Raw genomic sequence first — 26,790 nt, forward strand, 5'->3', positions numbered from 1 at the left:
ATGAGCGCCGAATCAAATCATTTCCTTGGAGTGAAGACAAAATGTGTGAGCAGCATGGCTAGAAGCTGCCAGGGTCACAGCGTGGAGACATTAATATTGTCAACTGCACAGTGTGAGGGTGGTCAGAAGAACATGGCCTCATGAGTGCTACAATAATACAGTGAGGCGACGCTAAAATTAGATTCATTTAATCTTTTTTTCTACAAAATGTAAGATTAAAAAAAAAAAAAGATAAATTATTGTATTATTATATATTACTGCACGAGCTTATCTTCTTTATAGCTTTATGTGATTAGCTATAATTAAAGAATACAGCTATAACACTGAGCAATGATTTAACCATTTTGTAAAATGCTAAAACTGAATTCATGTTTCATGTTACATAGATGAGATTTTGAAAGTCAAAATAATGTGGAAAATTAGCTTTTTCCCCTGAATGAGCCGTTTAAGTTTCTATCCATATCGCTTACCTTCTCTGTGACTGCACGGGCGCACTCGATGAGCTCCCGTTTGGAGAAGCTGTCAGTAGGGCTGAGCTGCAGAGCTCCAGCCTTCTGGACCAGGTAAATACAGCCATGGCCCAATTCTTGCACCCGCGTCTTTATCTGGAAGCCAACCTGAAAGCATAACCAGGCATCAGCTTCACTGCAGCCATCTCATTTGTGTCATTATACTACACAATAATCTCCTTAACTGGCATCTCTCTTATCCAGCGGGTGGATGATAAATGATTTCAAGCACCCTCAGAGAGGGAATGCTGGCACTACACCTTTAATTTCCAGACTGCAATTCATGGGTGGGTGGTACTTCATTACAAGCATCACTATAGGCTTTTAGACTTGTAGAGGCGAAATGTCGCTATGGTAACCAGCAGTCTGTTATATACAAGATATTGATAAGAGCGGTGTGCTTATTAGTGCAATATTTCCACACATTGCTGTCCTCTGGACAACAGAGAAAAGCTTCAAGTCAAGAGTCCGTGGGTGCTGCGAGAGACTGATGCTGGAGGGTTACATTTCTGTTTGATCTCACATTGCTGGTGCAGCCTTGAGGAAGAGGCGTCATATCAAAGAACACCAAACATCTGCTCTGATCAGTGTGTGAGCAAATACATCCGGAAGCATTTTGGTGTAAAATGCAGACCTATGCTGATAACTCAGTCTGACATTTCTGCAGCACAATTGCTAAAAGATGCAATGAATAATGATTTTTTTTTCCATACAGGAGTGTAACGTTCCCCCCCACATCCTCCACAAAAAAGAAAAAAGAAAAAAAGTGTTCTCACCTCCTCTGGCTCTGCAGTGGCTGCAGCAAGGTATCCTTGGTGTGCCAGCTGTCCGTAGTCCACCGTCACCTGAGAGGCAAGGCCACCGAGCTCTTCGGGGCAGGTTACCGACTTAGTCATCTGCGAGAATATGCATCAACTGATTAATGTTCCTTCAGCACTATTGTCAAACATTGGCATTGAAGATTTAATGTAAATACTGCAGACATGAGTGACGCGTGAATATTGTAATGCATTTGCATGCTCACCATCTCCTGTGCTGTGATGGCAATGGCCTTAGAAAATTTGACCATGGTGGTTTGGTAGTCTACAAAGGAACCCTCGGGTTCAGGGGGTGTTCCTTCAGCCAGCTGTAAAGATTAAACGGTAGCTACAGATTTGGTTTAAGGTGTATACATAAACAAATATTCACAAATATGAATTAGAAAATCAATAACCTAATTTCGAATGAACACGCTTAATAATGAACAATACAGAGTTAGTTTTATTCTGCATCATTTGAAAATCCTTTAAGTGTATCTTGCTTTGTCCATTGATGCAGGTTCCAGAAAGAAATGGAAAATTTTTGCACACCACACAGATCAGGCTGATCATTAAATATGTAAGGACGATATGCTATCTGCCTTTTTCAGATGCATTTGTGCTCTGAGTCCAAAGAGAGAGCGCTGAGTGTTTTATTTTTTCAGCTGGAGAATGTCCAGTGAATTAGTAAATATGTTGGTTGCAGTGCATTGACAAAGTCAATAAATCTTAGTTATCTTAATTACACCAAAACATTATACAATTTTTATTCTTTACCACACATGTGAAGGATACATATGAAATTTCCTACAATTCCTACAAAAGTCTACAATTAATAGATTAAAAGTGCTGTGCTGAATTTGCTAATTCCAACCTTATTTTTTTCCCTGAAGCAGATACAACCCCATTTATTTCACAGTTACATGTCAAATGATATATTTTTTTAAATGTATACATTTATTAAGCCGTTTCCACTTTGTGTTCTTCATGGATATTCCATTTTCTAGATAACATGCACATTCTAATTAAAAGTGTAAAAGGCACAAGAAGGGAAAAAATAGGCGTTTGCTGAACTGGGCCAAGTGCTTTACATCTGAGTTTGCACATGTCGCTGTCAGTTACTAACTAGACTGTCAACACACATGTCCTCTAGCAATATGACTGAAAACTAACATCACCAGTGGGCTGTGGATTTTAAAACGTGCCATCTTCTGGACTAATAAGAGTCATAGACAAGCACACTCTTTCAGAACACCCACTGTGGCTTTGAGAGAAAGCTCATTCTGCTTTCAGACAAGTCGGGGGTCAAGTGGCAACTTGAAATCCACTCAAAGTACCCAAGAAACATTCTCTTGAAACTGAATGACAACAACAATCTTTACTCACCCTGCCCATAGCCTCAGCGATGGACTCTACCATACCCCCAACCATGCCGCCCTCGCTCGCTGCCTCATTCAGAGTCACCATGATGTCGTCAACAGCCTCCTTCATCAGCTGGGCTGCTTCATTGATGGCATCGTGTGTGTGGGATGCCTGAGGACACGGGCAGCTGATTAACGTTACTGTGACGCCATCTCGGTTTAGCCAGGAGGTAATTCATCAGCTTGACAACAGCTCTACAGTGCACCTCAAGCTAGTAAGAACTCAGTGTCCAACTAGAGGATGTGTCACCAGGCTGGTTCCTTTCTGATTTAAGAACAGATATCATCCCTGCTGGCTAATAATTCAAACTTAGTCTAGTTTGTACAATAGTAAATCTATATCTCAGAATGTAGCCATAAAAATAAAATTATAAAAGCCTGGGGTAGTCAGACAATCTGATAAGAAAAAAAAGCTTCTTAGGAGCTCATTTCAATGTTTTATGGCTGTAATGATGGCAGCAGAGTTTGAGTAAAAGCACAATCATTTCAGAATGGGATTAGAAGCTGTGCAATGAACAGGTTTAAAAAAATCACTTAAATCTTAAAATCAATTCCAGCACTAATATAGAAAACTTAAAAAGAACTCCAGAGGCTTTGTTCTGCTCAGTTTGATAATACAAATGGTTTATAGCTGAAAGAAATAGAGAAACTGTGAAAGAAGGGATTCATTAATGTGCAACAATGAATGGACTGACAACGATGGACAAAGATGTTCCATTATTTTTGAAACTCGTTGTTTTCCCATTCCATTACAGCTCATCTCTGAAGTCAGGCAAAACACAGCACTACCTTTGGGTTTCCCCCGCCTTCCTTGGCAGCATAAAGCATCTGCAGGGCGGACTCAGCAAGCGTCTTGGTCTGGTCCAGGATGGTCATCTGCTGCTGGTGGTCATGCAGCTTAGAGGCCAGGCCCACCGATGCCATAATGAGTGGCTCAAAGTAACTGGCCAGCTGGGTTACCTGAGACAAAGCATTTAGGACAATAGTCAGAGAAAAGTTGAACCAAAACATACAAAACTGTGTGTTTGCCTCCTAAAGGGAATGAAGAGATACACTGTCAGACTAGCACCTTGTGTCCTAGTTGGGCAGCTTCGCCTCGGGCAGCTGTAAAGACTGGATCAATGAGATGACCAATCTCCTGTACCGAGGATGTCAGCTGCTCCTGGAGTGCCTGGTGAGTTACAACAGCAGAGAATTACAGTAAAAGTCTCAACAGAAAGACTACAGATCTCATTAAGTTCCTCTTCCCTCTCACACAGGATACAGCTGATGGGGGATTTGAACTCACTTCCATGGAGATATCATCTCTGCAGGGTAGGGTCTGGCCAACCGCTGCTAGTGAAGCTTGCTCAATGTCCCGGATACACTTATTGATGTTATCAATGGAGTAATCACACTCCCTCTGTCCCGGTGCCTTGTCCCTGTCACCAGAAATAATGGGAAAAAAAGAGACAAATGTCTCTACCTTAATGTGCAAATAAATATATAATAAGAAATCTGGAGATTTGAGTTGTAAGAAAAATGATGCTCATATCTACCCATAGCAGATCAGCTTAGAAAAATATAAACAGTAAAAAAAGGAAAAGAAGCTTGCTTGGTTAAAAAATAAGATCAAAAAATTAAAAAAATATATATTCACCTAAAGCCCTAAAGCTCACAAATGAATCTGTAATGCAATCTGTAATCTTGCAGTCATATTATTACCATGGGCTTTACCAGGCAATCAGCACATAGTCACAATGGTCTGCCTAGCTAATCAGCCACTGGCTTGAAACTCATTTTTGTTATGCAGGCATGAGAACGCCATCATTTTTCATTCAGCTCCCGAGAGAAAGTGGCAACACGTTTCCTCCAAATGCTTGAATACTCGAAAAATACTGACAGTCAAGGTTAAATGTTAATGTCTGTTAATTGTAGGTCTTAGTTGCTGTGAGAGCTGGTAGGACACCACATAATGAAATGTGTTTCAGATCCACCGTAGCGAGCCCCACCGTTCGCTAATCTATTACTAAGCAGTGGGGAACTCAGTAGCTATATACTAATGCAGCAATTTCCTGCTTAGCTGAAAAGATGTCACAAAAAAGTCCTCCAATATGAGAATTTATTTTCTCTCACTGCAAGGAAACCTTTCTAAACTTTGAAGACATGGCTGCAGAGACAGATATGATCACAGGCGGGATTAATACAAACCTAATAGAGGTGATGAGACTCTTGATGGAGTCAGAAACTGTCCTGGAGTGGCCGGCTAGTATGGACCAGGTGGGGGGATCTTTGGGGTTAAGGACCAGTGAGCGGGCTGTTTCTAGAAGGTAAGTGGAGCTATCGAGCATGGAGCGGGCTGAACGCACAATGGGCTCCTGTGCTGCTGAGCCCTGTGGAAATGAAAAGATTAGTGTAGGAGAAACAACAGCCCAGGTAACAGCTCGACAGTGAAGAGCTAGCTATACTGGTCTGACAGTTGTTAATATTCCTTGACTACCTGAGCGAGATCAAAGGTGCAATCAAAGGGAGGGATGAGATTAGACAGGCAGCTTTACACAGACTCACGAAGAAACACCTTCAGTCTTTATGATACGAGCAAACCCCCCCCTTGACAATTAGATTAACAAGATGAAGATTAGAGCAGCTGTGCTAAGAGAAAGTGCTGTTAAACACTGCCCTCCAACAGATTACAGCCATAAAGCTTTTAGAGGACTATGCGCAAACTATTGCACTCAGATTGAACAAAAAATACATCCTTCTTTTTGAGCCTTTCCTTGACAATAACAAAAGGAACTGAAATATCTGGACCTCAATTCAATTTCCTCTCCTGCTCACAGCACAAACCTTTGCTTGTTGGCTCAAATAAAAGGCAGTTTTTAAGCAAACTGAATACACAAGTCACAAACACTCATTTAATCTCACTGAAAAGCGCAATATCTTCTGTAGGATGAAATGAACATTTTCACTGCTCCTAAAAAAAAAAAACAGTCACAGATCTCATTTGTGTTGTTGAAAAGATTTTTATTAACTTTCCATCATTTAACTAGAAAAGGTGAAGGACATTTTAAAGGAGCATTATAAACAAGCATCAACTGAACGAATACCTCATTGCTGATCTGAGCTGGAATGCTTGCAAAATCAGGGTTGTTGGCAAAGGTCGTCAGGTTTTCCACAGCCTCGAGGAGCGGGGCTGTAGCAACGCGGCACCTGTTTCTATTCTCTTCGGAAAAATCCCCATCCAAGGCCTGAAATAAGACAGTCATGAATATTTGTTCATTTGGCTGTTTTTGTAAGTGTGTAACTATTTATACACACATCTGTATCTTCTCACTTGACGAAAAAGATATCTGTAACAAATTTACACTCAACGTTTTGATCAGTTGGAGAGTTGACCTTGATGGTTTTGACGAGGTTGGCTGTGGTGTTGGCCACCTCTTTGGCTGACTGGACAAACTGTCTCCTAGCCACTGGGTTGGAAGTTTTAGAAGAGGCCAGGCGACAGGCGTTACAGAGAGCCGAGGTGTGCTTGGCTACAATTGTTGCTGCGGACAAGACCTTACGAACAAATGAACCAAAACCATTAACAAAGAGGAACAGCTGTATAAAATAAAATTAGGTAAGGCATGGGGGCATTGATTCTTTAAACACAGAGGTCAGGTTTATTCTTAAAAACTGTATTTAATTAAAGAGATATGACAGAATTAGCAGCAAGTTATTAAAGACTACTCAGTCTCCATATGCCAGGAGACTAATGTTCTGCAGCCTTTAATGGATCTTACCTGCGAGGGACTGCTGGCAGGATCCACTAAGTTCTGACAAGCCATCTGTATAGCTTGGTGGGCTCGTGCAAACTGAATGGGATCTACCAGCCCCTCGTGGCCTGACTGACTACTGGGATCAGAAACACCTACAAGATAAGAGGCCTGTGGAGTAGAAAACAAAAGCGTGTTATGTGCTCCCAGTTACACTGGATACCCCCCAAGCACAAAGGGACACAAAGGGGAATACAGAGCCGGCCGTGGCCAAGGCTGCCACACCCACTCCATAGGAATGGGGTCCTAACCACAGACTGTGAAAAGGATATACTCCCAAATTTTATATATATATATATAAAACCTTTGATTACCTTTGACAATATGGTGTAACCAATACAGTTTCAACATCTTACGAGTCTGTGGTTGGGACACCAAGAGCTGATAAATATTGAACAGCCATGGTCCATGAAAACCATCAAGAGAACCTGCACAAACACTGAAATACTCTACGCCAACAACAATGCGAGTGCCTATATCTATGACTGAGTGGACAAGAGCTTCACACCAAAACCCACAACAACCCAAAACCCATACAAAACAACAAAGACAATGACTCTGTGTGGCCACCAACAGAGCACAACAGAAAGGACTGGATGTCCCACAATCATCTGACATTTTCTGTGGAACACACAAGAAGATGACCCCACTCCTCTGCATTTCAAGTTGTGATCAAATGTTAGATGTGTGATTCTGTATGGGGTAAAACCTTAAATAACCAGGCTGAAGCTCGGTTAATAAAGAGGAAGCAAAAGCTAAGAAAGCCAGATCTTAAATGATCTCGGCCAAGTGCTCCCAGTTGTACTAATTAACCCCACCTACTAGGAACCTTCAAGACAACACAGAGGGACAACCAGGGGAAAACCCAGCAGTGCATGGCCAAGGCAGAGATCCGTTACATCATTCATAGCTGTTGATTCACAAGGCTAATACCTCCACTGTTCTTAGACTGGTGCAGATTGATCCAATAGGACATCACACAAAGTTGGTACTAGTCAGCTGGCAGGGTGAAGATTGTTTAATGTCTGCTCTGAGTATGTCAGATATTTGCACCTCTGTTGGGTATCGACTAGAAGGGTTCAGGGCAGCAATTCATGCGTGAAAGTGATTTCCACCTTGTGAAGATGTCTCAATTTCCTTTTACGCCGTATGTCTTGGGCTATGTCAACCTTAAAAATTGATAGCAATTTGCTGTTTTAAACAAAGTGTGTGTTTAATTCTAGGTATCTAAAAATAAAGAGAAAAAGGGAAGGCGAGCGCAGAAGCAGGGTAAGTCAGAGCGAGTTAGTATGGCGCTGTGATCTCACCTGTCCTGCAGCCTCTGTCAGCCCACACAGAGCTTTGGACGCCAAGCCCACGCTCTCCCCGAAGGCCACCACATCACCTGTCTTACAGTGCTGAGAAATGCCTGCCATTGACTCCCCTAGGACCTGAGGCACATGAAAATGGAGAAAATGTGGACAAATTAGCTCTTCAGCTGCCTACCATGTAAAATATTTGACAGTTAGTGTACATAGTGCACTCAGTTATTTTATACGCCTGTACTTTTGAGTTCTCCATGACGCTCTCGATGCAATCAAAGTAGGAGAGCTCGTTGACGGGCTCACTGGGGTTATCCAGCAGACCTCTGACAGCCTGAGTACAGACGGAGACACAACAACTTAAACTACAATATTGCATTTCTATGTTGATATCCTTGGAAATTTATCAGCTACTTAATTCAGACCTGAGGCTAACATTATAATTATAAATTGATCTGTGCAGAGATAAATCATCATAATCAAGGCCTTAAATGAACAATATTAATATCATTTAAAACTATTCATAGTATAATCATCGGTAGGCTTCAGAATGTAAAAATGCTCCTGTTATATTAGTGTTGCTAATGCAGCTACTGTACTATTGTTCTAAATGTATTATCCAGCTATAAAACATGGCTATATAGGAGGAATCTAATGGAAAATAGTGGGAAACCATGAGAAAAAAATACAAAACTCATAAACTTTATTTAAAAAACATGAAATACAGGCATGCATAGAACCCAGAAAACCTCTGTGTGGTATCCTGTATGTGAGGAAAGCTACCTCCAACTCCCTCAAGGCGTTGTCACACTCCTTTTGTCCTGCTGCTTGCTGCGTACAGAGCGTTATCAGCTGGTTAATACTCTCTGTCACCGCCCTGAAACACACAGGCAGCCACACAGCCTCTTTAGCGCTCACATGTGTCCTCTGCATGCACGCACAGGCTGGCTTCACTCACACATGCTTTTAGCCCCCCTATTCAAGCATGGCACTGCCGGCTTCTCGCTGCGATTGGATAACACAGCTCACAGGAGTGCCGAGATTGTCTCGAGTTTGTGTTCAGCCTTGCTGAGCACAGACAGGCTCAAGCCAAGGCTTCCATCTTCCTAATTAGACAGAGAGAAGTCAGTCAGGCCTAAAGCCCTGCGGGACCAGCTGCTTGGCTTCTCTCCACTAAGGGGAGGATACGTACTCCCCCTAGCAATGCCGAACAGACACGCTGTAGGAGTGGCATACAGATGTAGTAAGAAGCTGTTTTCTATAGCTATCATTACTTGCTACAGATCTTGAGCCAGGATTCACATGATATATACTACTGAGCTGTTCACCTCACTGGCAAATACAACATAGCATTCAGAAAATCTGACACATTTCAGGTACTGCTTGCGTTTTATCGCACCTTGCTGCCACAGCTAGGAGATTCTTAGCATTGGCTGCACCTGGATCCACAGACAGAGACTTGGCAGCCAGTAGCAGCTTACTGGATGCCATGGAGATGTTCTTCAGATTACCGATGACTTGGATCTGGTCATCCTTACTCTGCACATGCAAGGAAGAAGAAAAATTCAGGTGAATTTTGTTTTTGATGGTTTAAAATCTGTATTAAATGTTGTGTTACAATTATTAAACAGTATTGGTTAGAGTGTTCTACTTTACAGTAATGGCTATCCTCTTTTGTCACATAACAGAGTCTTTGATTGTCAAATTTATGTAATGTTTGTTTTTTAGTCATATTAATATTGTGTGTATAAGTGACAATTATCAATTAATGATTTTTATGCAGTATTATTGTGTTCCCTAATGCAAGTTTATTATATCAAAAAGCCTAACTCTAATTTTTGTTGTCACAGCTAAAAACTGCTGTACTGATTAAAGAAGTAATGCACTTAGTTATATGAGCCTTTGTGGGTTTGACTTTAGTCTCAGAAATTCCCCCCAAAATTGAATTTTCTCCTGAAACTCAGAGTATTCTTGTTCCAAGACATTTAGGCTATTTCATGTGGGAAAGATTTCCGACAACGGTGCGCGCGCCTCCTTTCACAGAACAGCACAAACCGGCTCTAACCAGAATAAAAGAGAAGCAGGAGCCTCCGGTGTAGAAAAGAACAAGGGGACAAGTTAATCAGAGTCTCTAGACTTTGAAACCGACACCTCATGGGTCCTCAACTGGCAGCTTCATTAAACGGTACCCACAAAAATCTATTTCAGCGCCAAAAGCGAAGAGGTGATTCCAAGATGCTGGCCTTGAAGGCATGGTTACAAAGAAAAAGCTTATATCTGAGACTATACACTAAAATGAGCCATTTGTGGCAGAAAAACACAAACATTATCAGGGGAATCTGAAAAAAAAAATGTGTTGTGGACAAACAAAATAAACATCTGAGGTGTTTAGTTCCATGCAGACATGTTGAAGAAATGTGATAGCTGTTGTAAAGTAAGAGATTAGTACAGGTTAAAAACAGTCTTGAACAAGAAAGGCTGTCCCTTTACTTTTCATATGCAGTGGACACCACTTTATTGGAGCTAATTTGCTCCTATAAAAGGTAAAGAACGAACTCAACATGTAACCCCAAATTATGCAACATACCTAGTTCGCCTTTATTCTGTTTACCATGGAGTGACCAGCACAGTCTCTGGGTGGTGAGCAATCAGTTTGATAGTATTCTACTTAGACAGGAGTCAGGACCTACAAACCAGTCCAAGCTGTGGGAGTATCTTCAGGACACATGAGATAAAATTTCCCATGTGTACTAGTGTACATCCTCTTCAGTGTCTGATATTTAGAATTTTGAATGAATGAGCAAAATATTCAGAACAAGAACATCACACAAAGCATCTGAATACTTCAGAGCTCTTTGGAGGAATTAGCGTGACTAACTGAATGCGATAGCTCTTGGTTAGTAAAGTAATGCAAAGATGCACTCTGCATTTGAAGCTTTTGAGTTTACCTGATAAAAGCTTTAAATGAACTGCTGGCACTGGATCACTATTAAACTGTGTCACTGGAGCGTGAAGTCTTTGTATGGTCATGAAACCTACCTGGGTGTGTCCTGCCATCTCAATGCCAGCATCCAGGAACTCATCAAAGTCTTGGCTAAACTTCCCTGAGGCTGCAGCCAGCTGGCTGCTTCTTCCACGAGAGGAGTGGACGACCTCGCCTGCGGAGTGGTTGAGTTCAGCTGCTGTGTGGTTCAGATCAGACTGGGCCTCTTGGAATGTCTTACTGCAGGGAGGGAGCTTCAAAGACAAGACATGCACATTAGGCCACACTTTGGAATATTAAAACTGCAGGCAAAAGGAAATATTCTGTTTGGGGATAAAGGGTCGATATATAAATACTCTCATGTCATTATGCAAACATAAAAGGCAAGAAATCCCTAAGAAAAAGCTTAAGCAACACTCACAAAGTCCACTAGTAGCTTCTTGCTGGCCTCGCCTATGCTCCTGAGGGCCATGTCAACATCCTTCTGGCCTGGCAGGCAATTCACACAATTATTAAGGGAGTGCGAAACAGCTTTGGCCACCTGCAACACAGTACAACATCTGTCAATGGTCCGTCATTAGTCATTCTAAAAATGTGCTACACAACAAAGCCCCAGAGCAAAGCTATATGTGGAGAAATATCTCAAATGCAAATTGGGCTCACAGCAGTGCACAATAATCCGTGTCACTAATTTATGCTGCTGTCACAGATATATGCCAAACAATATGTTTATCCCCTGAAGGGCTGCAGGAGAATGAACAGTTTTACTCCAGCAAAACCTCTCCTGAGAGAGGGAAACCAGCCGAGAAATGCAAAAAAAAAAGAGCAACACTTAGTAGAGGGGACGACTGTAATGGAAAATTCTTTACAAATCAGTAGATGAGGGAGACAGGGGCCATCAGTGCTCCTCAATCAATCAGTCTATCTATCTATCTATCTATATGCTAATAAGTGGTATGCTACCTGTGCCAGTCTCTGCTGACTCTCAGCATCACCAGGATGAACCAGGGCCTGATGTGCTTCATGGATGAGCATGGCTGAGCCCTCCATCACACACTGGGCTGAGTCCAGCATGGCAGCTGCAGCCTGAGGCTCCTTGGTGCTGGCTGCCACACCTCGAGCGGCTTGAGCTAATGTCCTCAGAGCCTGTGCTGTTTCCCTAGCAGCAACACCTGTGAAAAATGAGTGACGATTTAGCAAATACATTCCAGTGTCGCATTTCAGCAGCCCTGTTTAAGCAGTACTAACTGAGAGCTACGTGTATTTCCTGTCTTTACTAAAACTGTAATGGCATTGTGCAAGTCAACAAGCAGGATTTAGCAGCACCACACTGTGAAAAAAAGAAAAAAATCATTATACTCAAATAACTTCATTGTTTAAATAAATCACTTAATATGATAAATAAAGCCTCACACTGGAGGTCCCCTCAACTTATTACACATAGAACTGGAAAAAAAAAAGAAAAAGCTGCAAATTGCATCAAATTGCATTAACCAGCAGAGTGGAGCCATTTGCTGATGAAATGTTAAATCCAGTGAAAAAAAAAGATTAATGAGTAGAGAGCAGCACCCTGGGCCACAGCATGAAGTACTGCCTCGGAGCACTCATTGTTATAAATGTTATTCTTTATCCGTCTTCATCTCAATTCCACTGAGATCCCCGTTTGAGCCAAAACTGACGGCAAAGCAGTGAAGCCATGTTGGATTCCCGGGGTTCGGTTCAAGGCGGTAATGACAGCACAAATAAAATAACATCTTTAGCTTGGTTTATCCTCACTGACACTCGGCACAATTTTGAGAATTCCTTTTAAATAAAAGTCACAGGCAGTATTCCATATGTATCTAAATGGCTGCTCAAACTTCTCAGCCCCACTCGTGTATAAAATACACTACCTGTGTAATGTTCATTGCCTTGTGCAGCGCATGTCAGCAACTGGGCCATGGAAGAACCCACAGTCTTAGACGTACTTCCCAAATCCTGAGCGCATTTTTCCAGCTGTATAAGCGACAGAACACATAAATAACTCATTTGACTCATGGTTAAGATTTCTTTAGCATTTTGGTATTTCTACACAGCAGCTATCTCTAGCCTAATGTTTCCTTGACAAACTGTAATTGTTTCTATTTACTGACCGTTTCTCCAGGAAGTGGTTTGAGTTGGCCATCGATGACAGACATCTTGGCATCCTGAAGTTCACTCTTGAGTGTCTGTACAGTTTTGAGGGCTAAGTCAATCTCCAGAGGGCCACAAGCTTCATGTGCCTTTAAAAAAAAAAAAAAAAGTTAAAAAACCCCACAGACATAGCTGTTACTTAAACACAAGCCATACGCAGCAGACAAGATGCAATCCTGCATGTAAATGTGTGATGTGAGGTCACAGAATTAGACTCTAATTGGACAGTGAATCTTTTCACTGATGGCCTGCATCAGTGAAAAGAATCATGCTCACGCCGTTATGTAAGGATACCTTCTGCGTGGCAGTCCTGAGCTCCGCCAGGCAGGTAGCTAAATTCTTGGCACACTGGCCCAGTTGCATAGCAGCAGCTTGGTCGGCCACTGTTGGAACTGCTGACTTTGCAGACGCCACCATCTTACTCCCAGGCTGAGGGACAGTAATAGAAACACACCAAGAAATGAGATTCCTTTGATAGAGGGTCACAGTCACTCACTGTGTCAAGGTGAAATACAAACCTGTAAGAAGCTCTGGCTGGCCATGATGAGGGCAAGTTGGGGGCCCAGCTCCTCAGGCTGGGCTTGGCTGCTCCTCATTCCCTGCACCAACTGGGGAATACTATCTGCTACCATCTGAAATTAAACACCACATAATGTTTGCTTCATATGCCACACCATCATGACTTACAGAGAAAGGTGCTAACAAGGCTCCCAAACAAGACACTCCCTGTGATAACATGTATTATATGTAAATACAGGCTATAACATTAGTACAAAAGAGCACATCACAAAGATTGCAGGATCATACCTTGCAGCTGTGAACTAACTGTTGGTGTGAGGCTGTATTTTTGTTGGAAGCAGCTGCGTTTTGGGCAGCTGCGATGGTCTGTGTAGCAGCAGCCGCTGCCTGCTTAGCAGCGATCTGTTCAGAAGACACAAATGGAGAAAATGTAAGTAAGAGAGTGCTGCTTGGCTAAGAGGAATGTTCACTTTTGCTCTGCGCAGTATTATGCTGTCATGTTCTGTACTCCAACAGAGTTCTAATCAGACTAAAAGGGGTCACAACCAAAAGGTTTTGGAAGAAGAGGGAAATGGATGGAAGTACGCTGCTCGGTCATGATTTCATGAAGTGATCAGTACTGCCTTCGCTTGGGCACATTTCCAGAACTAAAGCTAAAAATAGCCTGTGTAGCTTACATTAATTCATAGACACAAGACAGGGTTTGAAGCAATGACGGGACTGAAAACAAAGCTGTTAAATGGGTGAGGAGATACTGATGGAAAGATATACGTAACACATGGTATCGTTATATAGAGAAATTAAGGTTGAATTCTGTGTGGGATTTACACAGAGGTGCAAATACTTCACGTAACCCTAAAGTGAAAGAGTGAAAGAGAGAAAGAAAGAGAGAGAGAGAGAGACAGACAGACAGACAGACAGATAGACCGATAGATCAAGTGCCCTTGTTTTTCTTTTGCAATTTTAAAGAATGTCATCAGTATACAAAAGAAAATTTAATGGCTTCTTCCTTTGAACTTAACCCACTCAATCAAGTTTCATGAAATTCGGCTTGGTAGCTTTTGCATAATCTTGCAGAGAAACAGATAAACAAACCCCACCTATTACACTGCCACTTCAGCTTGTGGCTTGTCAGTGGAATACATAAAATGATATGCTCATCATGCTGTCTGTATAAAACTGGATAAATTAAGGGGTCTTAAGGGTCATAGTGTCATCTGTTATATTTGTCACATCCACTTGGATATGCTCAACATTCTGGTCTTCCCCAGCTTACATGCTGTCTTGATAGAGGATGCTATTACCATCATTACTGTGAACATCTGTTGCAAGAAGGATGACTGAGATGCTGCATGTCTGATAGCAGGCTTATTCTAGCCCTCGGTAATGCATAGTTTATGTGCCTAGAAAACTGAACACTACACTGTGTGTTCTTGTGCAGAGAGCGGGAAGTCATTAGAGGCAAACTGATACCAAGGGCTAAATACAGATCTTTACACTTAGGTGGCTCATCCACAGCACTAATGGGGCTTATAGCACAGTGCTATAGGAAAGAGAAATAATACAAATATAATAAATTGCCCAGCAGTTGTTTCTACTGATATGGGCTGAAGCACATGGTTATTTGCATCCTTTTTTTCAGTGTTTTCTTTCTCCTTTTATTTTTACACCATCTTTCTTTTGCAGGTATTATACAATAACAGAAAGAGATGTTTGGGTCACACCTTTGTCAGTAAGGTGAAACAAGAAGAAGATTTATGTTTTGATCAAGGTCAGACAACAGAAAAAATGATGACACATTGAGTCCTTTAACTCACCTCCAGCCTGTTGACTATTTTTTTCTTTATTGCGTTCTGAGCCGCTGCGTTAGTGGCGACACGTAGCCCTTCAGCTGCCTCTCTGAGTCTCTGTTGCTGGTCTTCATTGTCCGGGTAGGCGGCTGCCCCCTGGGGGATGCATTAACACACATTCATGTACACATGTGCAGATGTGCACACACGGACACACACTCCCTCACACATACTGTACTGCACATGCAGAATCTAACAATAGCTATCAGATCTCAGCAATAAAAGTTTAAACAACTCTGGTTATGCAAGTTGTGCAATAGATGGAAAGAGTCATTTAGATCTGTCTGCTTTTTGACAGTTTCCAAGGAAACCGTCAGTGCCAGATCCTCACTTCCTCTTTGATAATGGCAGTGACGTGGTGATTAATGTGTCACAGATCAAAAACATCTAACGAGCCATAAGCAGCGTTTCACATGCCTGCGTATTTCACACTGATAATATCCTGCTCAGCAGTGCCAGGGGCTCATTAAGAGCCACTGATGCGGCAGCCTTTTTATTTTGGATGTGAAATGATGCTAGTAGATAGTGCATACAGTAATGCCAACACTTGTTTTCTATCAAAGGGAAGATATTCAGATATTCAGTAAAACTGTTCTAGATGTAACAACAACAAAATAAAATGCACTGCATCAAGAGCTAGGTTAAATTTTGTAGAATATAATAAGGTACAATAAAGTAATGTAATAATGACTGAAAGCAGTTAGCTTGTCTGGTATTATGTTAACCACACTGCATTGTGAGGTTAAGCCTGATGCTTTCCTACCTTAGCAGCCTCCACCATCCGAGCTGTGGCATCAGCCAAGAGCTTGGCTGCAGCAAGCAATTTTTTGGAGTTGTCAACATCAACTTCTGCCTCTGCATCTGATCTCATGGCATTGACCAAGTCAGAGGTAGCTTGGGCTAAAACTCTGGCCTGACGGACCATCTCACCTGTTCACACGCAAACACCAAGTTAGTGCCCCGTATAAACATCAAAATGATCTATTACAACTGTTACAACTGACATTCAGCTGATTTGGGCTTTTGTCCATTTACATTTTTCTTTTGTCTTTTCAGTGACGACATCTATACTAATGAAGACAGAATTATTAGCACCTCCACAAAAATGTCATTTTTATTAGAAAGCCAGTGATTTTTAACACTCTTTTTCCAAACAGCCTAGTTTTGATACTTATATTACTTTAAAACAAAATGACAAAATAAAAAAAAAACTGAAGCTGGCAGGGTCAAAATTATTAGCCTGCTAAAGCTAATAGTCAATTGTGTATCATTTTGCTGGACAATAACCTGCAGTCGTTTGTTGTAGTTTTCAACAAGCCTCACACACATCTCCTAATCAACCCCAGCCCGTTGTTTTTTGGCGTATGTCTGAGTCTCTGATGGTCTTCTGGCATGGACCGTGGTCTTCAGTTCAACCCACGGATTTTTAATCAGATTCAAGTCAGGGCTTTGAGCAAAACAGTCAAAACCTTCTTTTAAAATCTTTGTATATCTTTCTTTCTTCATGATTCCTTCCACCTTGATAAGATTCTCAGTTACAGATGCACTGACGCAGCCCCACAGCATAATACTCCCACCACCGTGTTTCAACAGTGAAGATGGTATTTTTTTATTGTACACCACTCCCTTCTTTCTCCACACATCTCTGTGTCCAAAGAGCTCTAATTGAATCTTATCTGACCAAAAGAGATGCTTCCAGTATACATAATCATTCTCCAGGTTGTCCTTAGGATTCTTCAGTCAGGCTTGAAGGTATGTCATGTGCAGAAATTGAGTTGTTCTTGGTGTGAAACCTCACCCTCCATTCCTGTGCAGGATAGTGATTGTGTTCTCTGAGACTCCACTTCCTGACATATCTAAATCATTCACTAGTGTGTTGGCAGTTATTGTTGGGTCTCTAGACACTAGTTTGCTTTTCAGAGTCCTTGAAATCTTCCACATCCTTCCTCTGATCTGTACTTTGTGGCTTTGTTTGAATTTTTGACAATTTCTTGATGACTCTTTAACACAAACACCATAAAATAACTTAATTGTACAAGCTTCGAGCATTACAGAGTTAAAGCAAATCTTTGCACAGCAGTTGTTTGTGCTATGGCTCAATAAAAAGATCAGTTTTTCAGTGGGTTATTAATATTTCACCCTGGTCATTTTTATTTATTCTGATATGATCCACCAGTTATTGTGTGCAAACAGAATTCATTTATGCTTTCTAAATTAAAACTTTCTTGCTGTGTTAAAAAGCCACTCTGGAAATTTTGAAAAAAACTTTAAATTTCGGAGACTAATAACGTAATTCTCAACTGTACATCTGTATCAGCCTTGACAGCCAGCATATTTTTTAAAAGGTTTTGGAAATATTGCCTGTAAAATATTGTATGTAGACAAAACGCTTGTGAGGCCACTAAAAGGATTTCTAACACTTTTACTATAATAGCGCCTCATTAATACATACAGATCTTCATTAAAGGCATAATTGATGTGATTGGATGATGACTGTTACTGGTAAGTTCGGCTCTCATTACCAGCTTACATATGAGACTGTAGAGGTAAAAAAAATTTTTATGTAAATTTGAAAAATCATACTACTTAAACTTACACGACCAGAGCTATTACAGCTGTAAGTATTTCAGTGTTTGACAAATTAGCACAGTATATTAATTCATCCTAACAGGCAAACCTAGTGCATCAGTAAGAAATTTCTGTAGTCGTGCAGGTTCACACCATCTTCATCTTCATCTACTCTCATAGCTAGGTTTCTAGTGAGTCATCCCTGTTCCCACAAATAAAACAATCTTTTGATATATGTTGCATCTCCACACACACCTGCTACAAAGAGCTGTGTTTCCCCACTCACCCACCTCCGGCTCAAAAATAGCTCACCCAGAGAAGACTATGAAATACATTTATATGCGTTACAGCCTACATGCTAATTTCTTGGGATTCAACCAACACACTCTGTTGACAATCAACTCAACAAAGAGATTAAATGAGAAAAGCGTAGCAGTGCCTCAGCATTTAAACATTTGTTCTCTCAAAAAATCCCCAGGTCATGTGTTTCCTGTTAAATTTCAAAGTCTTCCTGATGCTGATTGGGACCAGATTGAGTACTCTGTAGTGGTTTTGGATGACATGTTTCCCATAACCCCTTGAGAATCGACTGTGTTTGAAAATTCTTCGGCCTCATGGTTCAAGCCATTACGAACAGTGTTAGCTTTCAAAACAGGTCGAGGACTTTTAAGATCACTTAACATACACATAAACACAAATATACCTTCAGCACCTCTGTGATAAAGTCAAAACACATTAAAACAATTCAAATAAACACAGGTATTCACTCACCAGCATCACCCATGGAAGTGAAAATGTTTTCGGTCACGTTCATAATCGTATCCGTGGCCTGGTCATAACGTCCAATAGGCTCGCCGCAGCTGGCATAGTGGCGGACGTGCTGCAGGAGGTCGCTGAGAGCCTGGCTCACCACACCAGCTGCTGCCCCAACTTGCTTCAGCAGCTCACCGTCGTCGCTGGCCGAGCGGCAAGCTTTGACGCAGGTTTCCACGGAACGGTCCACCAACTTCCCGGCCTCGACAAGCTGCTCCTGACACACTGGGGAGCTGATGGTTGGGCTCACCACCTGCACCACACACAGATGTTGGCAGAAATAGTCAAAGGAAACAAAATAGAGAAAATCTGAAGACACAAACTGTATCTACAATTAATCTTACCTCACCTAACCAAATGCAACAAGTGAGGCTTTAAAATAAAACATATTGCTACATATATACAGAATACATTTCTTTAGTTGCTATTTAAAGAATTCAACAAATACAATGATGACCTGCTTCAATTGGATAAAACATTAGTATTACATATTTTTTAAATATGTCATATATGTCCCATATATATATATTTTTGGATCATTTTCTGGTTAATAGTCTGTCCTTTACCTACTGGGCTGCTGAGACGAACAAGTTTTACATCAGTACCTTAGTGCAGGCGACCAGCTGTGAGGTGGACAGGGCACACTGAGTGGCAGCTGCAATCACCCGGTTCTGCAATATGGTGTCTTCGGCCACCTGGGCCACGTTCTTGGCCTTCAGGACTAACATAGCAGCTGCATTGGCCACTGCTTTTGCCAGATTCATCAGGGTGTCCTGCAACATATTAATCAATGTCCTTCACTGAAACACAGCGCAGCTGCAAACATGACTGATGGGATCAGGAAAGTAAATGTTTTCATATTTTTTCAATCTATATAGAGTGATTACTGCACAGCTAATGCATGTGGAACAAGTGTAGCACATAACAGAAAGAGATAAATGGTTAAGAATTTTAGGCAGCACATCTGTGCTACTATGTATAGCAAATGGAATACAAACTATGTTAATGTAACAGAAGAACACTGTCTCAAGGTCAATGAGAACAAGACCGTGGATGATTTATGAGCCCTCTTCTCCAGGCATTAACACTAAAGAGAGTGGTATAAAAGCTGCGAGAGGACATCTAAACTAAGGTGTATGTGGCATGTAAATGAATTTCAGAGTAAAAGAATAAATTAGGCAGCTAGAGAAGGCTACTGAAACGGTTCTGTTAGTGGAGGTCTGGAACAATGCATTGCCACTTTACTACTAAAAGCTCTCCTTCTGACACTTTGTTTCCAATCCACATAAAGTGAGGGTCTAATAATAAAGTCTGAGGTGATTACATAAGTTTGTATTGACATTTTTAAAGCGAGTTCAGAAAATGTGTGTGCCTTCCTGTTTGGCCAGCAGTGTCATAGAAACAGTGAGGGGGTGGCGTCCAACCTGGAACTTCTCATCAGTCTCGCCCTCCCCCATGTGACGGAGCAGGTCCCCGCTGGCTTGTCCAATGCTTCCTGCTGCCGTCAGCACCGTCTGCCTGGGCTGTATGGGAATGACATCATCACATTCATTACACAGGCTTGGCTTGCTCTCACAGAGGCTCCCATGAATTATCCAAACAGAATTTAGGATCAAAAAAATCATCCCCATAAAACCTTCTGTAATACATCTTTGCTGGGACACAGATAAAAAAAAATGCAGTTCAAAACTGTGTGTGCCTTTGTGACTACTGCGATTAGAGATAAGGATGAGGTCCAAATCACTACAATAATCAGCAGGTGCCTCACCTCTGCGGCTGCGGGCTCAACAGATCTGAGCAGATCTGACACAGCTCCTGCCAGCATCCTGGCAGCACCCATGAGCTTGTGTCCACTGCCCACCTCATCGTCCATTAATGCCGCAAGCAACTTAACACCCTTAGACATTTCCGTCAGGTTGGAGGAGATGGTGGTGATGGCGCAGCCCACTGCTGTGTAGTCAGTTTCTGTCGGCTCACCTGCAGAGGATGGATAGCCATCATTACAAGCTAATCGGGTTACATCTCTGCTGTGCATCTTAATATGTTATGCTGTTGCCACCTTAATTTTGCTAAGCCACGGAGAAGCTTGTGTTTCACATGCTGCAACAAGCACATCAGTGTCAGTGCTGTAGCTTGAACCCATTTGAAATGGAAGATGAGCACGCTGACAAAAAAGCTTTGTATTAGACAGAGAAGCTAGCATACGTGCAACCAAACAGATGGCAAGGTAAGATTAAAACCAAGCAAAAGGCTGGCTGGAACCTGACTGGCATTGCGCCAAAAATCATGAGGCGCTGAAAGAGACACTGGCAGTAAACTCAGCTTCAGGACAACAGGTTCAAGATTTATGAATCATAGAAATATTTATGAGGCAAAATTGAGACATACATTTTAGTTTTAATAACATCTCAGTAACGCCGACTTGGAAAACATATTGATTTACACCATTTGCACTATGCCCAGTGCAGACTTCAGAAACCAAAGCTCATATATAGAAATTAATAAAACCAGAAAATAATAACATATGCCATCCCGTTTCTTTTTTCTTTTTTTTTTTTTTAGTTATTTAGCATTCTCCCGGGCACTCACCTGCAGTGAGATTGACCACAGATGCTGTTCCAGCAGTGATGGCATCAACCTGAGAGTGGATTTCATGTTTGGATTCATCCACTTTGTTCTGAACCCAAACCCTGGATGCCTTTTGGTGGAGGAAAATGAGAGCTATTGGCATTCATCGTAGTGTGTGATTTTCAGCTCATATCAGCTTTCTTTCACAGGATTAAAGGACTAGGCTAGTACAACACCTATGGCTTTGGAAACACTCAAGCATTAAATACAGCCTCCACATTTACAGTCAGTCCTACATCCTAATTATATTTGAGATATTTGATGGACTTTGATGTGATTAGAATGCTTGATTCTTTTTAAGCCATCTTTGCTTTGCAAATCCAGAGGCTGTAATATCAGAAAGCACACAATCTCGAGTGTTAGAAAAGCACAATTCAAGGGATTGCTAGGATTGTGGGAATGTGGTAGAGTGCACCATCTATGCATGGTGCAACTGTTCTGAAATATTTTCCACAACTGAAGTAACTGGTTGTAATATGGCTCACCAAGTCATGGCCCAGTGGAGGCAGATTATCGACATGTCCCAGGTCAGCCTGGGCCTGCTGCACAGCCTGCATACTGCTGTTGATGGTCCCCATCAGGGCCTGCTGGGCTAGACTCTGACAGCAACAAACAACACAGACACAGTGTTTGCAAACGGCCTAACAAAAGGAGTCTGATTGCAAGATTGTGAAACTAAGTCTATCACATCAGACTTTCTTGATCAGATTTCTTTAGGTCGCACATTTTTTCCTAAATGGCCCACAGGTTGCAAGCTACAGTTTCAGTTACTATCTGAATCAAAGCAAAAAAGAAAAGAAAAAAAAGACCAGCATGTTTGTCAGCGCTTACTCACCAGTGGAGGCATGTGTCCTCTGTGCATTTGCCCTGTGGTGATTTGCTGCTGAGCAGAGGGCATAGTACCCATATTGAAAGTGTCAGGCCCGCCAATAGACCCAGACCGAATTATACCTGGAAGGGCTACCGAGCCGTGCTCCACACGGCCTACCCGATTGAACTGCTGCTGCAAAATTGTGGACCTTATTAAAAAATAAAAAGAAATAGAAAGCAGTAAGAAGAATTTTATAATTAATCACACCAAAACATTAACTTTATGTATTGTAAATAGACCGCATATTTGTAACATTTTTCAGCCTAATTGACCAATCAATGTACTTCATACTAGAAGCCACATTCACCCATTCACCTACATTAGGAGCACTGAGGTTTGGATCAAAACACCGACCATATGATTAGTGGTCAACCCACTCTGTTTCCTAAGCCACAGCTGTTCCCTATGCACATTATATCCTTGTACATGCTGTTGTGGTCAGAAGGTTACTTACACTCATCATGGGCATGAATGTCACAGTAACTTTGGCCTTCAAATGGTTTCTTTGAAATGTTTTTTGTGAAGAGGAAGAATTGTAGATTTATAAGTTGGGAAGGCCTTTTGGACCCATTTCTAAACAACTGCATATTTCAAGATCATCATTTCAAACAAATGTCTGAAAGAAGAAGAAAGAAGAAACAGCCACTTCACAAGCGCATGGCACAACACAGAAGAGCCACCTCCACGGGACAAGACTCAGCAGTTCATCTGCATCTAAAGGACAAAGGTCACTCTTTTGAGGATGCCAATGTTCACATTTTGGACAGAGAGGACAGATGGTTTGAAAGAGGAGTGAAAGAAGCCATTTACGTCCACTGTGAGCGACCATCTTTGAACAGAGGCGGTGGTTTACGACACCAACTGTCTGCCATCTATAATCCAGTTTTGAGATCCCTTCCCAGACACCTTAACGCCCACTTTATTTTCTGATCTGGTGAAATGATTTAGGTTCTAGTTCTAACATTTAGTCTTCTTAGTTTCACCTCCGAAGACCCGAACTCTTTCATGGCATGCATTTTTAATTTCTCTTTGCTATTTGGGCTGATTGGGACCTGATGATTGTGTAAAAACAAAGAATTATCTTTTTACTCGATTTTGTAAAGGGCCTGATATCTACATATGAGGACATTCGTTTATAAATTTCATTCGAACAGTGGCAGTATAATGTCCTTGTAAGTGGATATCAGGCTCTTGTAGAGCAAAATGTAGTATTGTGGTCTAGACAACCCAAAATGTGATGTCCGCATATTTGGACGCCAGGTCCTAGGAGGTTAATGATGTTCTTTCTGCTTATGAGTTTTGCTATTTATATTCCTGTTCGTTAGTACTGTAAGAGTGTTACACACTCATTGTCTCATCTCTGAATAGTCAGCCTTTGTCTCTGTATTTCTTTACCTTTGGTCTTTGTCCAGTTTCATGCCAAGATCATAGGGCGTATATGTTTATCTTCTCATCTGTCAGGCTTTTAATCTGATCTTCTATCACATAAATTTATGTGTATGTCTAGACAAAATTTAAAAACGAAATTACTTGCATATGTAGGCATTTTAGAGTAAACTTTTCCCTTGTATTACTTAGGAGGATCTTTTTAAATAACTCTTCAAAATGATAATGTGACTGTTTCTAACTTAAATGACAAAAACGACAGAATTATAATTAAAACAATTATCACGCACCAACAACTGCTCCCACAGTACGCAGGCAACGTCAGAAGAAATACTGTACAAAAAAAAGTGTTTTCATGCCTAACTCAACAGATGCTCCTGACTCCACCAGTTAATTACGGCTTGTTTTGAGAGGCAGCAATTATGTTTTTGTACTGAGAACCACAACATGAGTCAATTGGTCCACAAGCAGCAGGAATATGATGCCCCATTCTGCCAGAGCGGTTTCACTGACAGCCATGTGGATTTCCAGTGATAACAAATTTTCAGATTCTGTGTGACAGAGCCCTAGTCCAGCTGCTTTACCTCGATTTCCATCAGTCACTGAGCTACACTGGAAAATCTGGACAGACAGAAACCAAATAGGAAAAAAAAATACCTGACTAAAACAGCTTCTAGCAAGCTGTTTCTTTTTTTTACCGGTGTGATATCTTGACCTCCAAATGATGCAATGTTTTTTTCCAAAATAAAATGATATTCTAGTAGCTTTACCCAGAGGCAGCTTTTATAAAAATCACACAACTACCCATTTAACAAATTGTATTCTGGGGTATCGAGAAGAGCATTAATGTTATTGTCTCAGGTTTAAAGTGCTGTTTTTTGTGTTTAATTCTAACATCATGTCTCTCGGGGAGTACACTGCTGGGCAGGCAGAAATGTAATTACATGCACAATTAAACAGTAAGCTTTAAATTCATGAATAACTAGACTGTGTGAAGAGAATCACAATGGTCAGCATTTTTCTACACTAGATACTACTCACTTCTTAGGGGAAACTGATTCCTCCAGCATGGTGGATTCCTCATCCCCCTCAAGGCCAAAACGATCCTTACTCTGCTTCTGCAGAGCGAAGTTTAACAGACACCAGTGAATACTGTGGGCAGAATATGTGAAGAGGTGGATGTATCTCATATTGATTCAGATAGACATGTGCTTTTATTTTATTTTCAACTACTTGCCTTTTTAAGAATGATGTCAATATACCCAGCAATGAGTTGGGATATCTGCTCTCCCTCTGTAGTCTGGACAGAGTAGTAGCTTTCCTGGTACTCTCCAAAATCCTTTGTAATGGAAGGAAGAGTCCAAAGATTCAGGGCAAGACAAGTTAGTCATTTGAAATTATTTTATAGTAACATCTACCCAAGACTGCAGAAATACTCTATTCGTGATAAAACCCTTACTATCTGTGCTTAGATTAAAAAAAAAAAAAAAAAAAAACCTTACTGGGGCTGAATAAACATGGCAGTACCTTCCTCATTTCTGCTCTTAATGAAAAAAAAAGTGACATGCTTCCACGGAGCATCCGATTTCTCCAAAGAGCTGATTAAAAATGAGATGTAGTGAATCTGAAAACTGCTCACTTCAAAGCGTTCCACAGAAACACGTGGGCGAGTATTCTTAGTTTAAATCAATGTTGGCAAATATACCTCAGAGTACTTTGCATAATCTATTAATCTTTAAATGGAGTAGACCCTTTCCAGTAGAGAAAGAAAACAGCCAACAGCTGGTAAAGAAAATTGAAAAAGGTTTCAGATAAATAAAACATTCAAATTCTGCACATTCTCCCCCCGGGTATCTATTGTTAAGTCAGAAGAAATATCCGGCTAGCAATGCCAAAAACCATTCAATATTGCAGTCTGAGATCTCTACAATTTTTAGGACTCTGTTTGTATTGGAAAGTGAAGAAAAATGGGGGAAAGAGCAAAGAGTTGTATATATCACACTCTGCATACAAATAATGCATAGGACTAGAAGTGTATATAACAGCACACTCTAAGTTGAGCTGAGGACACAGTACCAAGGTGAAACTCTTAGGGGAGGCTGCCCATCTCTTGACTGTTGTCAGTGGCCATTCCTGCACCACGTCCTTCGTCTTCTCATCCACCCGCATCACTGACTCTTTGGTTATCCCCAGCAGCCGCGGGACCAGCTTATTTTTACCCTTCATCTTTTCCTGTCAAGTAAGAAAACATCAGACGACATTTATGTCAGTGCTTAAACACCTACACAGATGATTCATTCAAGGCGCAAACGCAAGACCATTGTTCCGTTCTCCCAATGCTGCCGTAATACACATGGCTGTGTCTGTGGCTTGAAGCCCCACATGGAGGAGGAGAAGGGCAGCTGTGAAGTGACCCAGCAGAGTTCAGTCTTGTTTAACTGCTGCTTTATTGAGCAGGGTCTCCACAGACTGTCAGCACAGCAGCATGCTATTCCACCAGCTCTCTGTCTGACCAGCTCCACTGCCCCACCACTATCTGCCCACTGAAAATCTATTACAGCTCACTTGAGACGCCAAGCCTACACTTGGCTCCCCTCCAAGGGGAATAGGAAGGACAAAACAAAAATTAGCAGTGAGCAGAGACGGGGAGTGCAGACTGCTCATGTTTAATGTGTCCAGTCCTTTTGTTGTTTTTATCACAGGGTCAAAATGAAAAGCCCCGAGAACCACACAAAGGCCAATAAGTAGAAGAGCTTTTCAAGCTCACTGCTCTTAAACACAAGGACAGATAACATTATCCCAGTGATCATGATATCTATGTGCAAAGGTTTATTAAAAACTTCCATTGTTTTAGGGTACGCCACCTCAATGTTATAATTACCAAGGCTGCATTCAAGCAGGAAGTGTGGTATTCTAATCTCAAGTGGAAAGCATAATATCATTTCAAACTGCTTAACCTTGGTTATCGGTTAGGGAAAATATGCTTCTTACTTTTCCCCCACGTGACACACACACACACACACACACACACACACACACACACACACACACACACACACACACACACACACACACTTACAGTAAAACAAAGCTTTTCGCCCTAAAACCTGCAGTGATTAGACACTCATAGGTGAGAAATGGAAGGTTACATTAAATGCTCCAACAAAGCCAGGCCTAT

The 26,790-nt window shown here is 41.4% G+C and overlaps 1 protein-coding gene across 3 annotated transcripts in view; it reads right to left on the reverse strand.

The window, feature by feature from the left end:
• tln2b (talin 2b) overlaps nucleotides 1-26,790 on the reverse strand; it is an 89,048-nt gene that overhangs the window by 15,262 nt on the left and 46,996 nt on the right. For 2 of the 3 annotated variants that reach the window (XM_084933437.1, XM_084933436.1), the window contains exons 10-44: nucleotides 25,689-25,844; nucleotides 24,850-24,951; nucleotides 24,654-24,730; nucleotides 22,191-22,374; nucleotides 21,841-21,954; nucleotides 21,317-21,425; nucleotides 20,496-20,704; nucleotides 20,152-20,250; nucleotides 19,333-19,500; nucleotides 18,686-18,980; nucleotides 16,110-16,276; nucleotides 15,314-15,442; nucleotides 13,785-13,898; nucleotides 13,496-13,609; nucleotides 13,272-13,406; nucleotides 12,938-13,066; nucleotides 12,698-12,800; nucleotides 11,769-11,977; nucleotides 11,227-11,346; nucleotides 10,862-11,059; nucleotides 9,222-9,361; nucleotides 8,606-8,699; nucleotides 8,067-8,156; nucleotides 7,829-7,951; nucleotides 6,489-6,632; nucleotides 6,079-6,264; nucleotides 5,814-5,954; nucleotides 4,918-5,099; nucleotides 4,016-4,148; nucleotides 3,797-3,898; nucleotides 3,517-3,687; nucleotides 2,693-2,839; nucleotides 1,534-1,635; nucleotides 1,286-1,405; nucleotides 471-617 (exon numbers count right to left, since the gene is read on the reverse strand). In XM_084933437.1, the coding sequence (XP_084789563.1) occupies nucleotides 471-617; nucleotides 1,286-1,405; nucleotides 1,534-1,635; nucleotides 2,693-2,839; nucleotides 3,517-3,687; nucleotides 3,797-3,898; nucleotides 4,016-4,148; nucleotides 4,918-5,099; nucleotides 5,814-5,954; nucleotides 6,079-6,264; nucleotides 6,489-6,632; nucleotides 7,829-7,951; nucleotides 8,067-8,156; nucleotides 8,606-8,699; nucleotides 9,222-9,361; nucleotides 10,862-11,059; nucleotides 11,227-11,346; nucleotides 11,769-11,977; nucleotides 12,698-12,800; nucleotides 12,938-13,066; nucleotides 13,272-13,406; nucleotides 13,496-13,609; nucleotides 13,785-13,898; nucleotides 15,314-15,442; nucleotides 16,110-16,276; nucleotides 18,686-18,980; nucleotides 19,333-19,500; nucleotides 20,152-20,250; nucleotides 20,496-20,704; nucleotides 21,317-21,425; nucleotides 21,841-21,954; nucleotides 22,191-22,374; nucleotides 24,654-24,730; nucleotides 24,850-24,951; nucleotides 25,689-25,844 (4,953 nt within the window). The remainder of the gene's footprint in view (nucleotides 1-470; nucleotides 618-1,285; nucleotides 1,406-1,533; nucleotides 1,636-2,692; nucleotides 2,840-3,516; nucleotides 3,688-3,796; nucleotides 3,899-4,015; nucleotides 4,149-4,917; nucleotides 5,100-5,813; nucleotides 5,955-6,078; nucleotides 6,265-6,488; nucleotides 6,633-7,828; nucleotides 7,952-8,066; nucleotides 8,157-8,605; nucleotides 8,700-9,221; nucleotides 9,362-10,861; nucleotides 11,060-11,226; nucleotides 11,347-11,768; nucleotides 11,978-12,697; nucleotides 12,801-12,937; nucleotides 13,067-13,271; nucleotides 13,407-13,495; nucleotides 13,610-13,784; nucleotides 13,899-15,313; nucleotides 15,443-16,109; nucleotides 16,277-18,685; nucleotides 18,981-19,332; nucleotides 19,501-20,151; nucleotides 20,251-20,495; nucleotides 20,705-21,316; nucleotides 21,426-21,840; nucleotides 21,955-22,190; nucleotides 22,375-24,653; nucleotides 24,731-24,849; nucleotides 24,952-25,688; nucleotides 25,845-26,790) is intronic. The other variant, XM_084933438.1, reaches the window with a different exon arrangement.

This window comes from Perissodus microlepis, chromosome 7, assembly GCF_051167445.1.
Source record: "Perissodus microlepis isolate ML-2025 ecotype Zambia chromosome 7, ASM5116744v1, whole genome shotgun sequence".
Lineage (NCBI taxonomy): Eukaryota > Metazoa > Chordata > Actinopteri > Cichliformes > Cichlidae > Perissodus > Perissodus microlepis.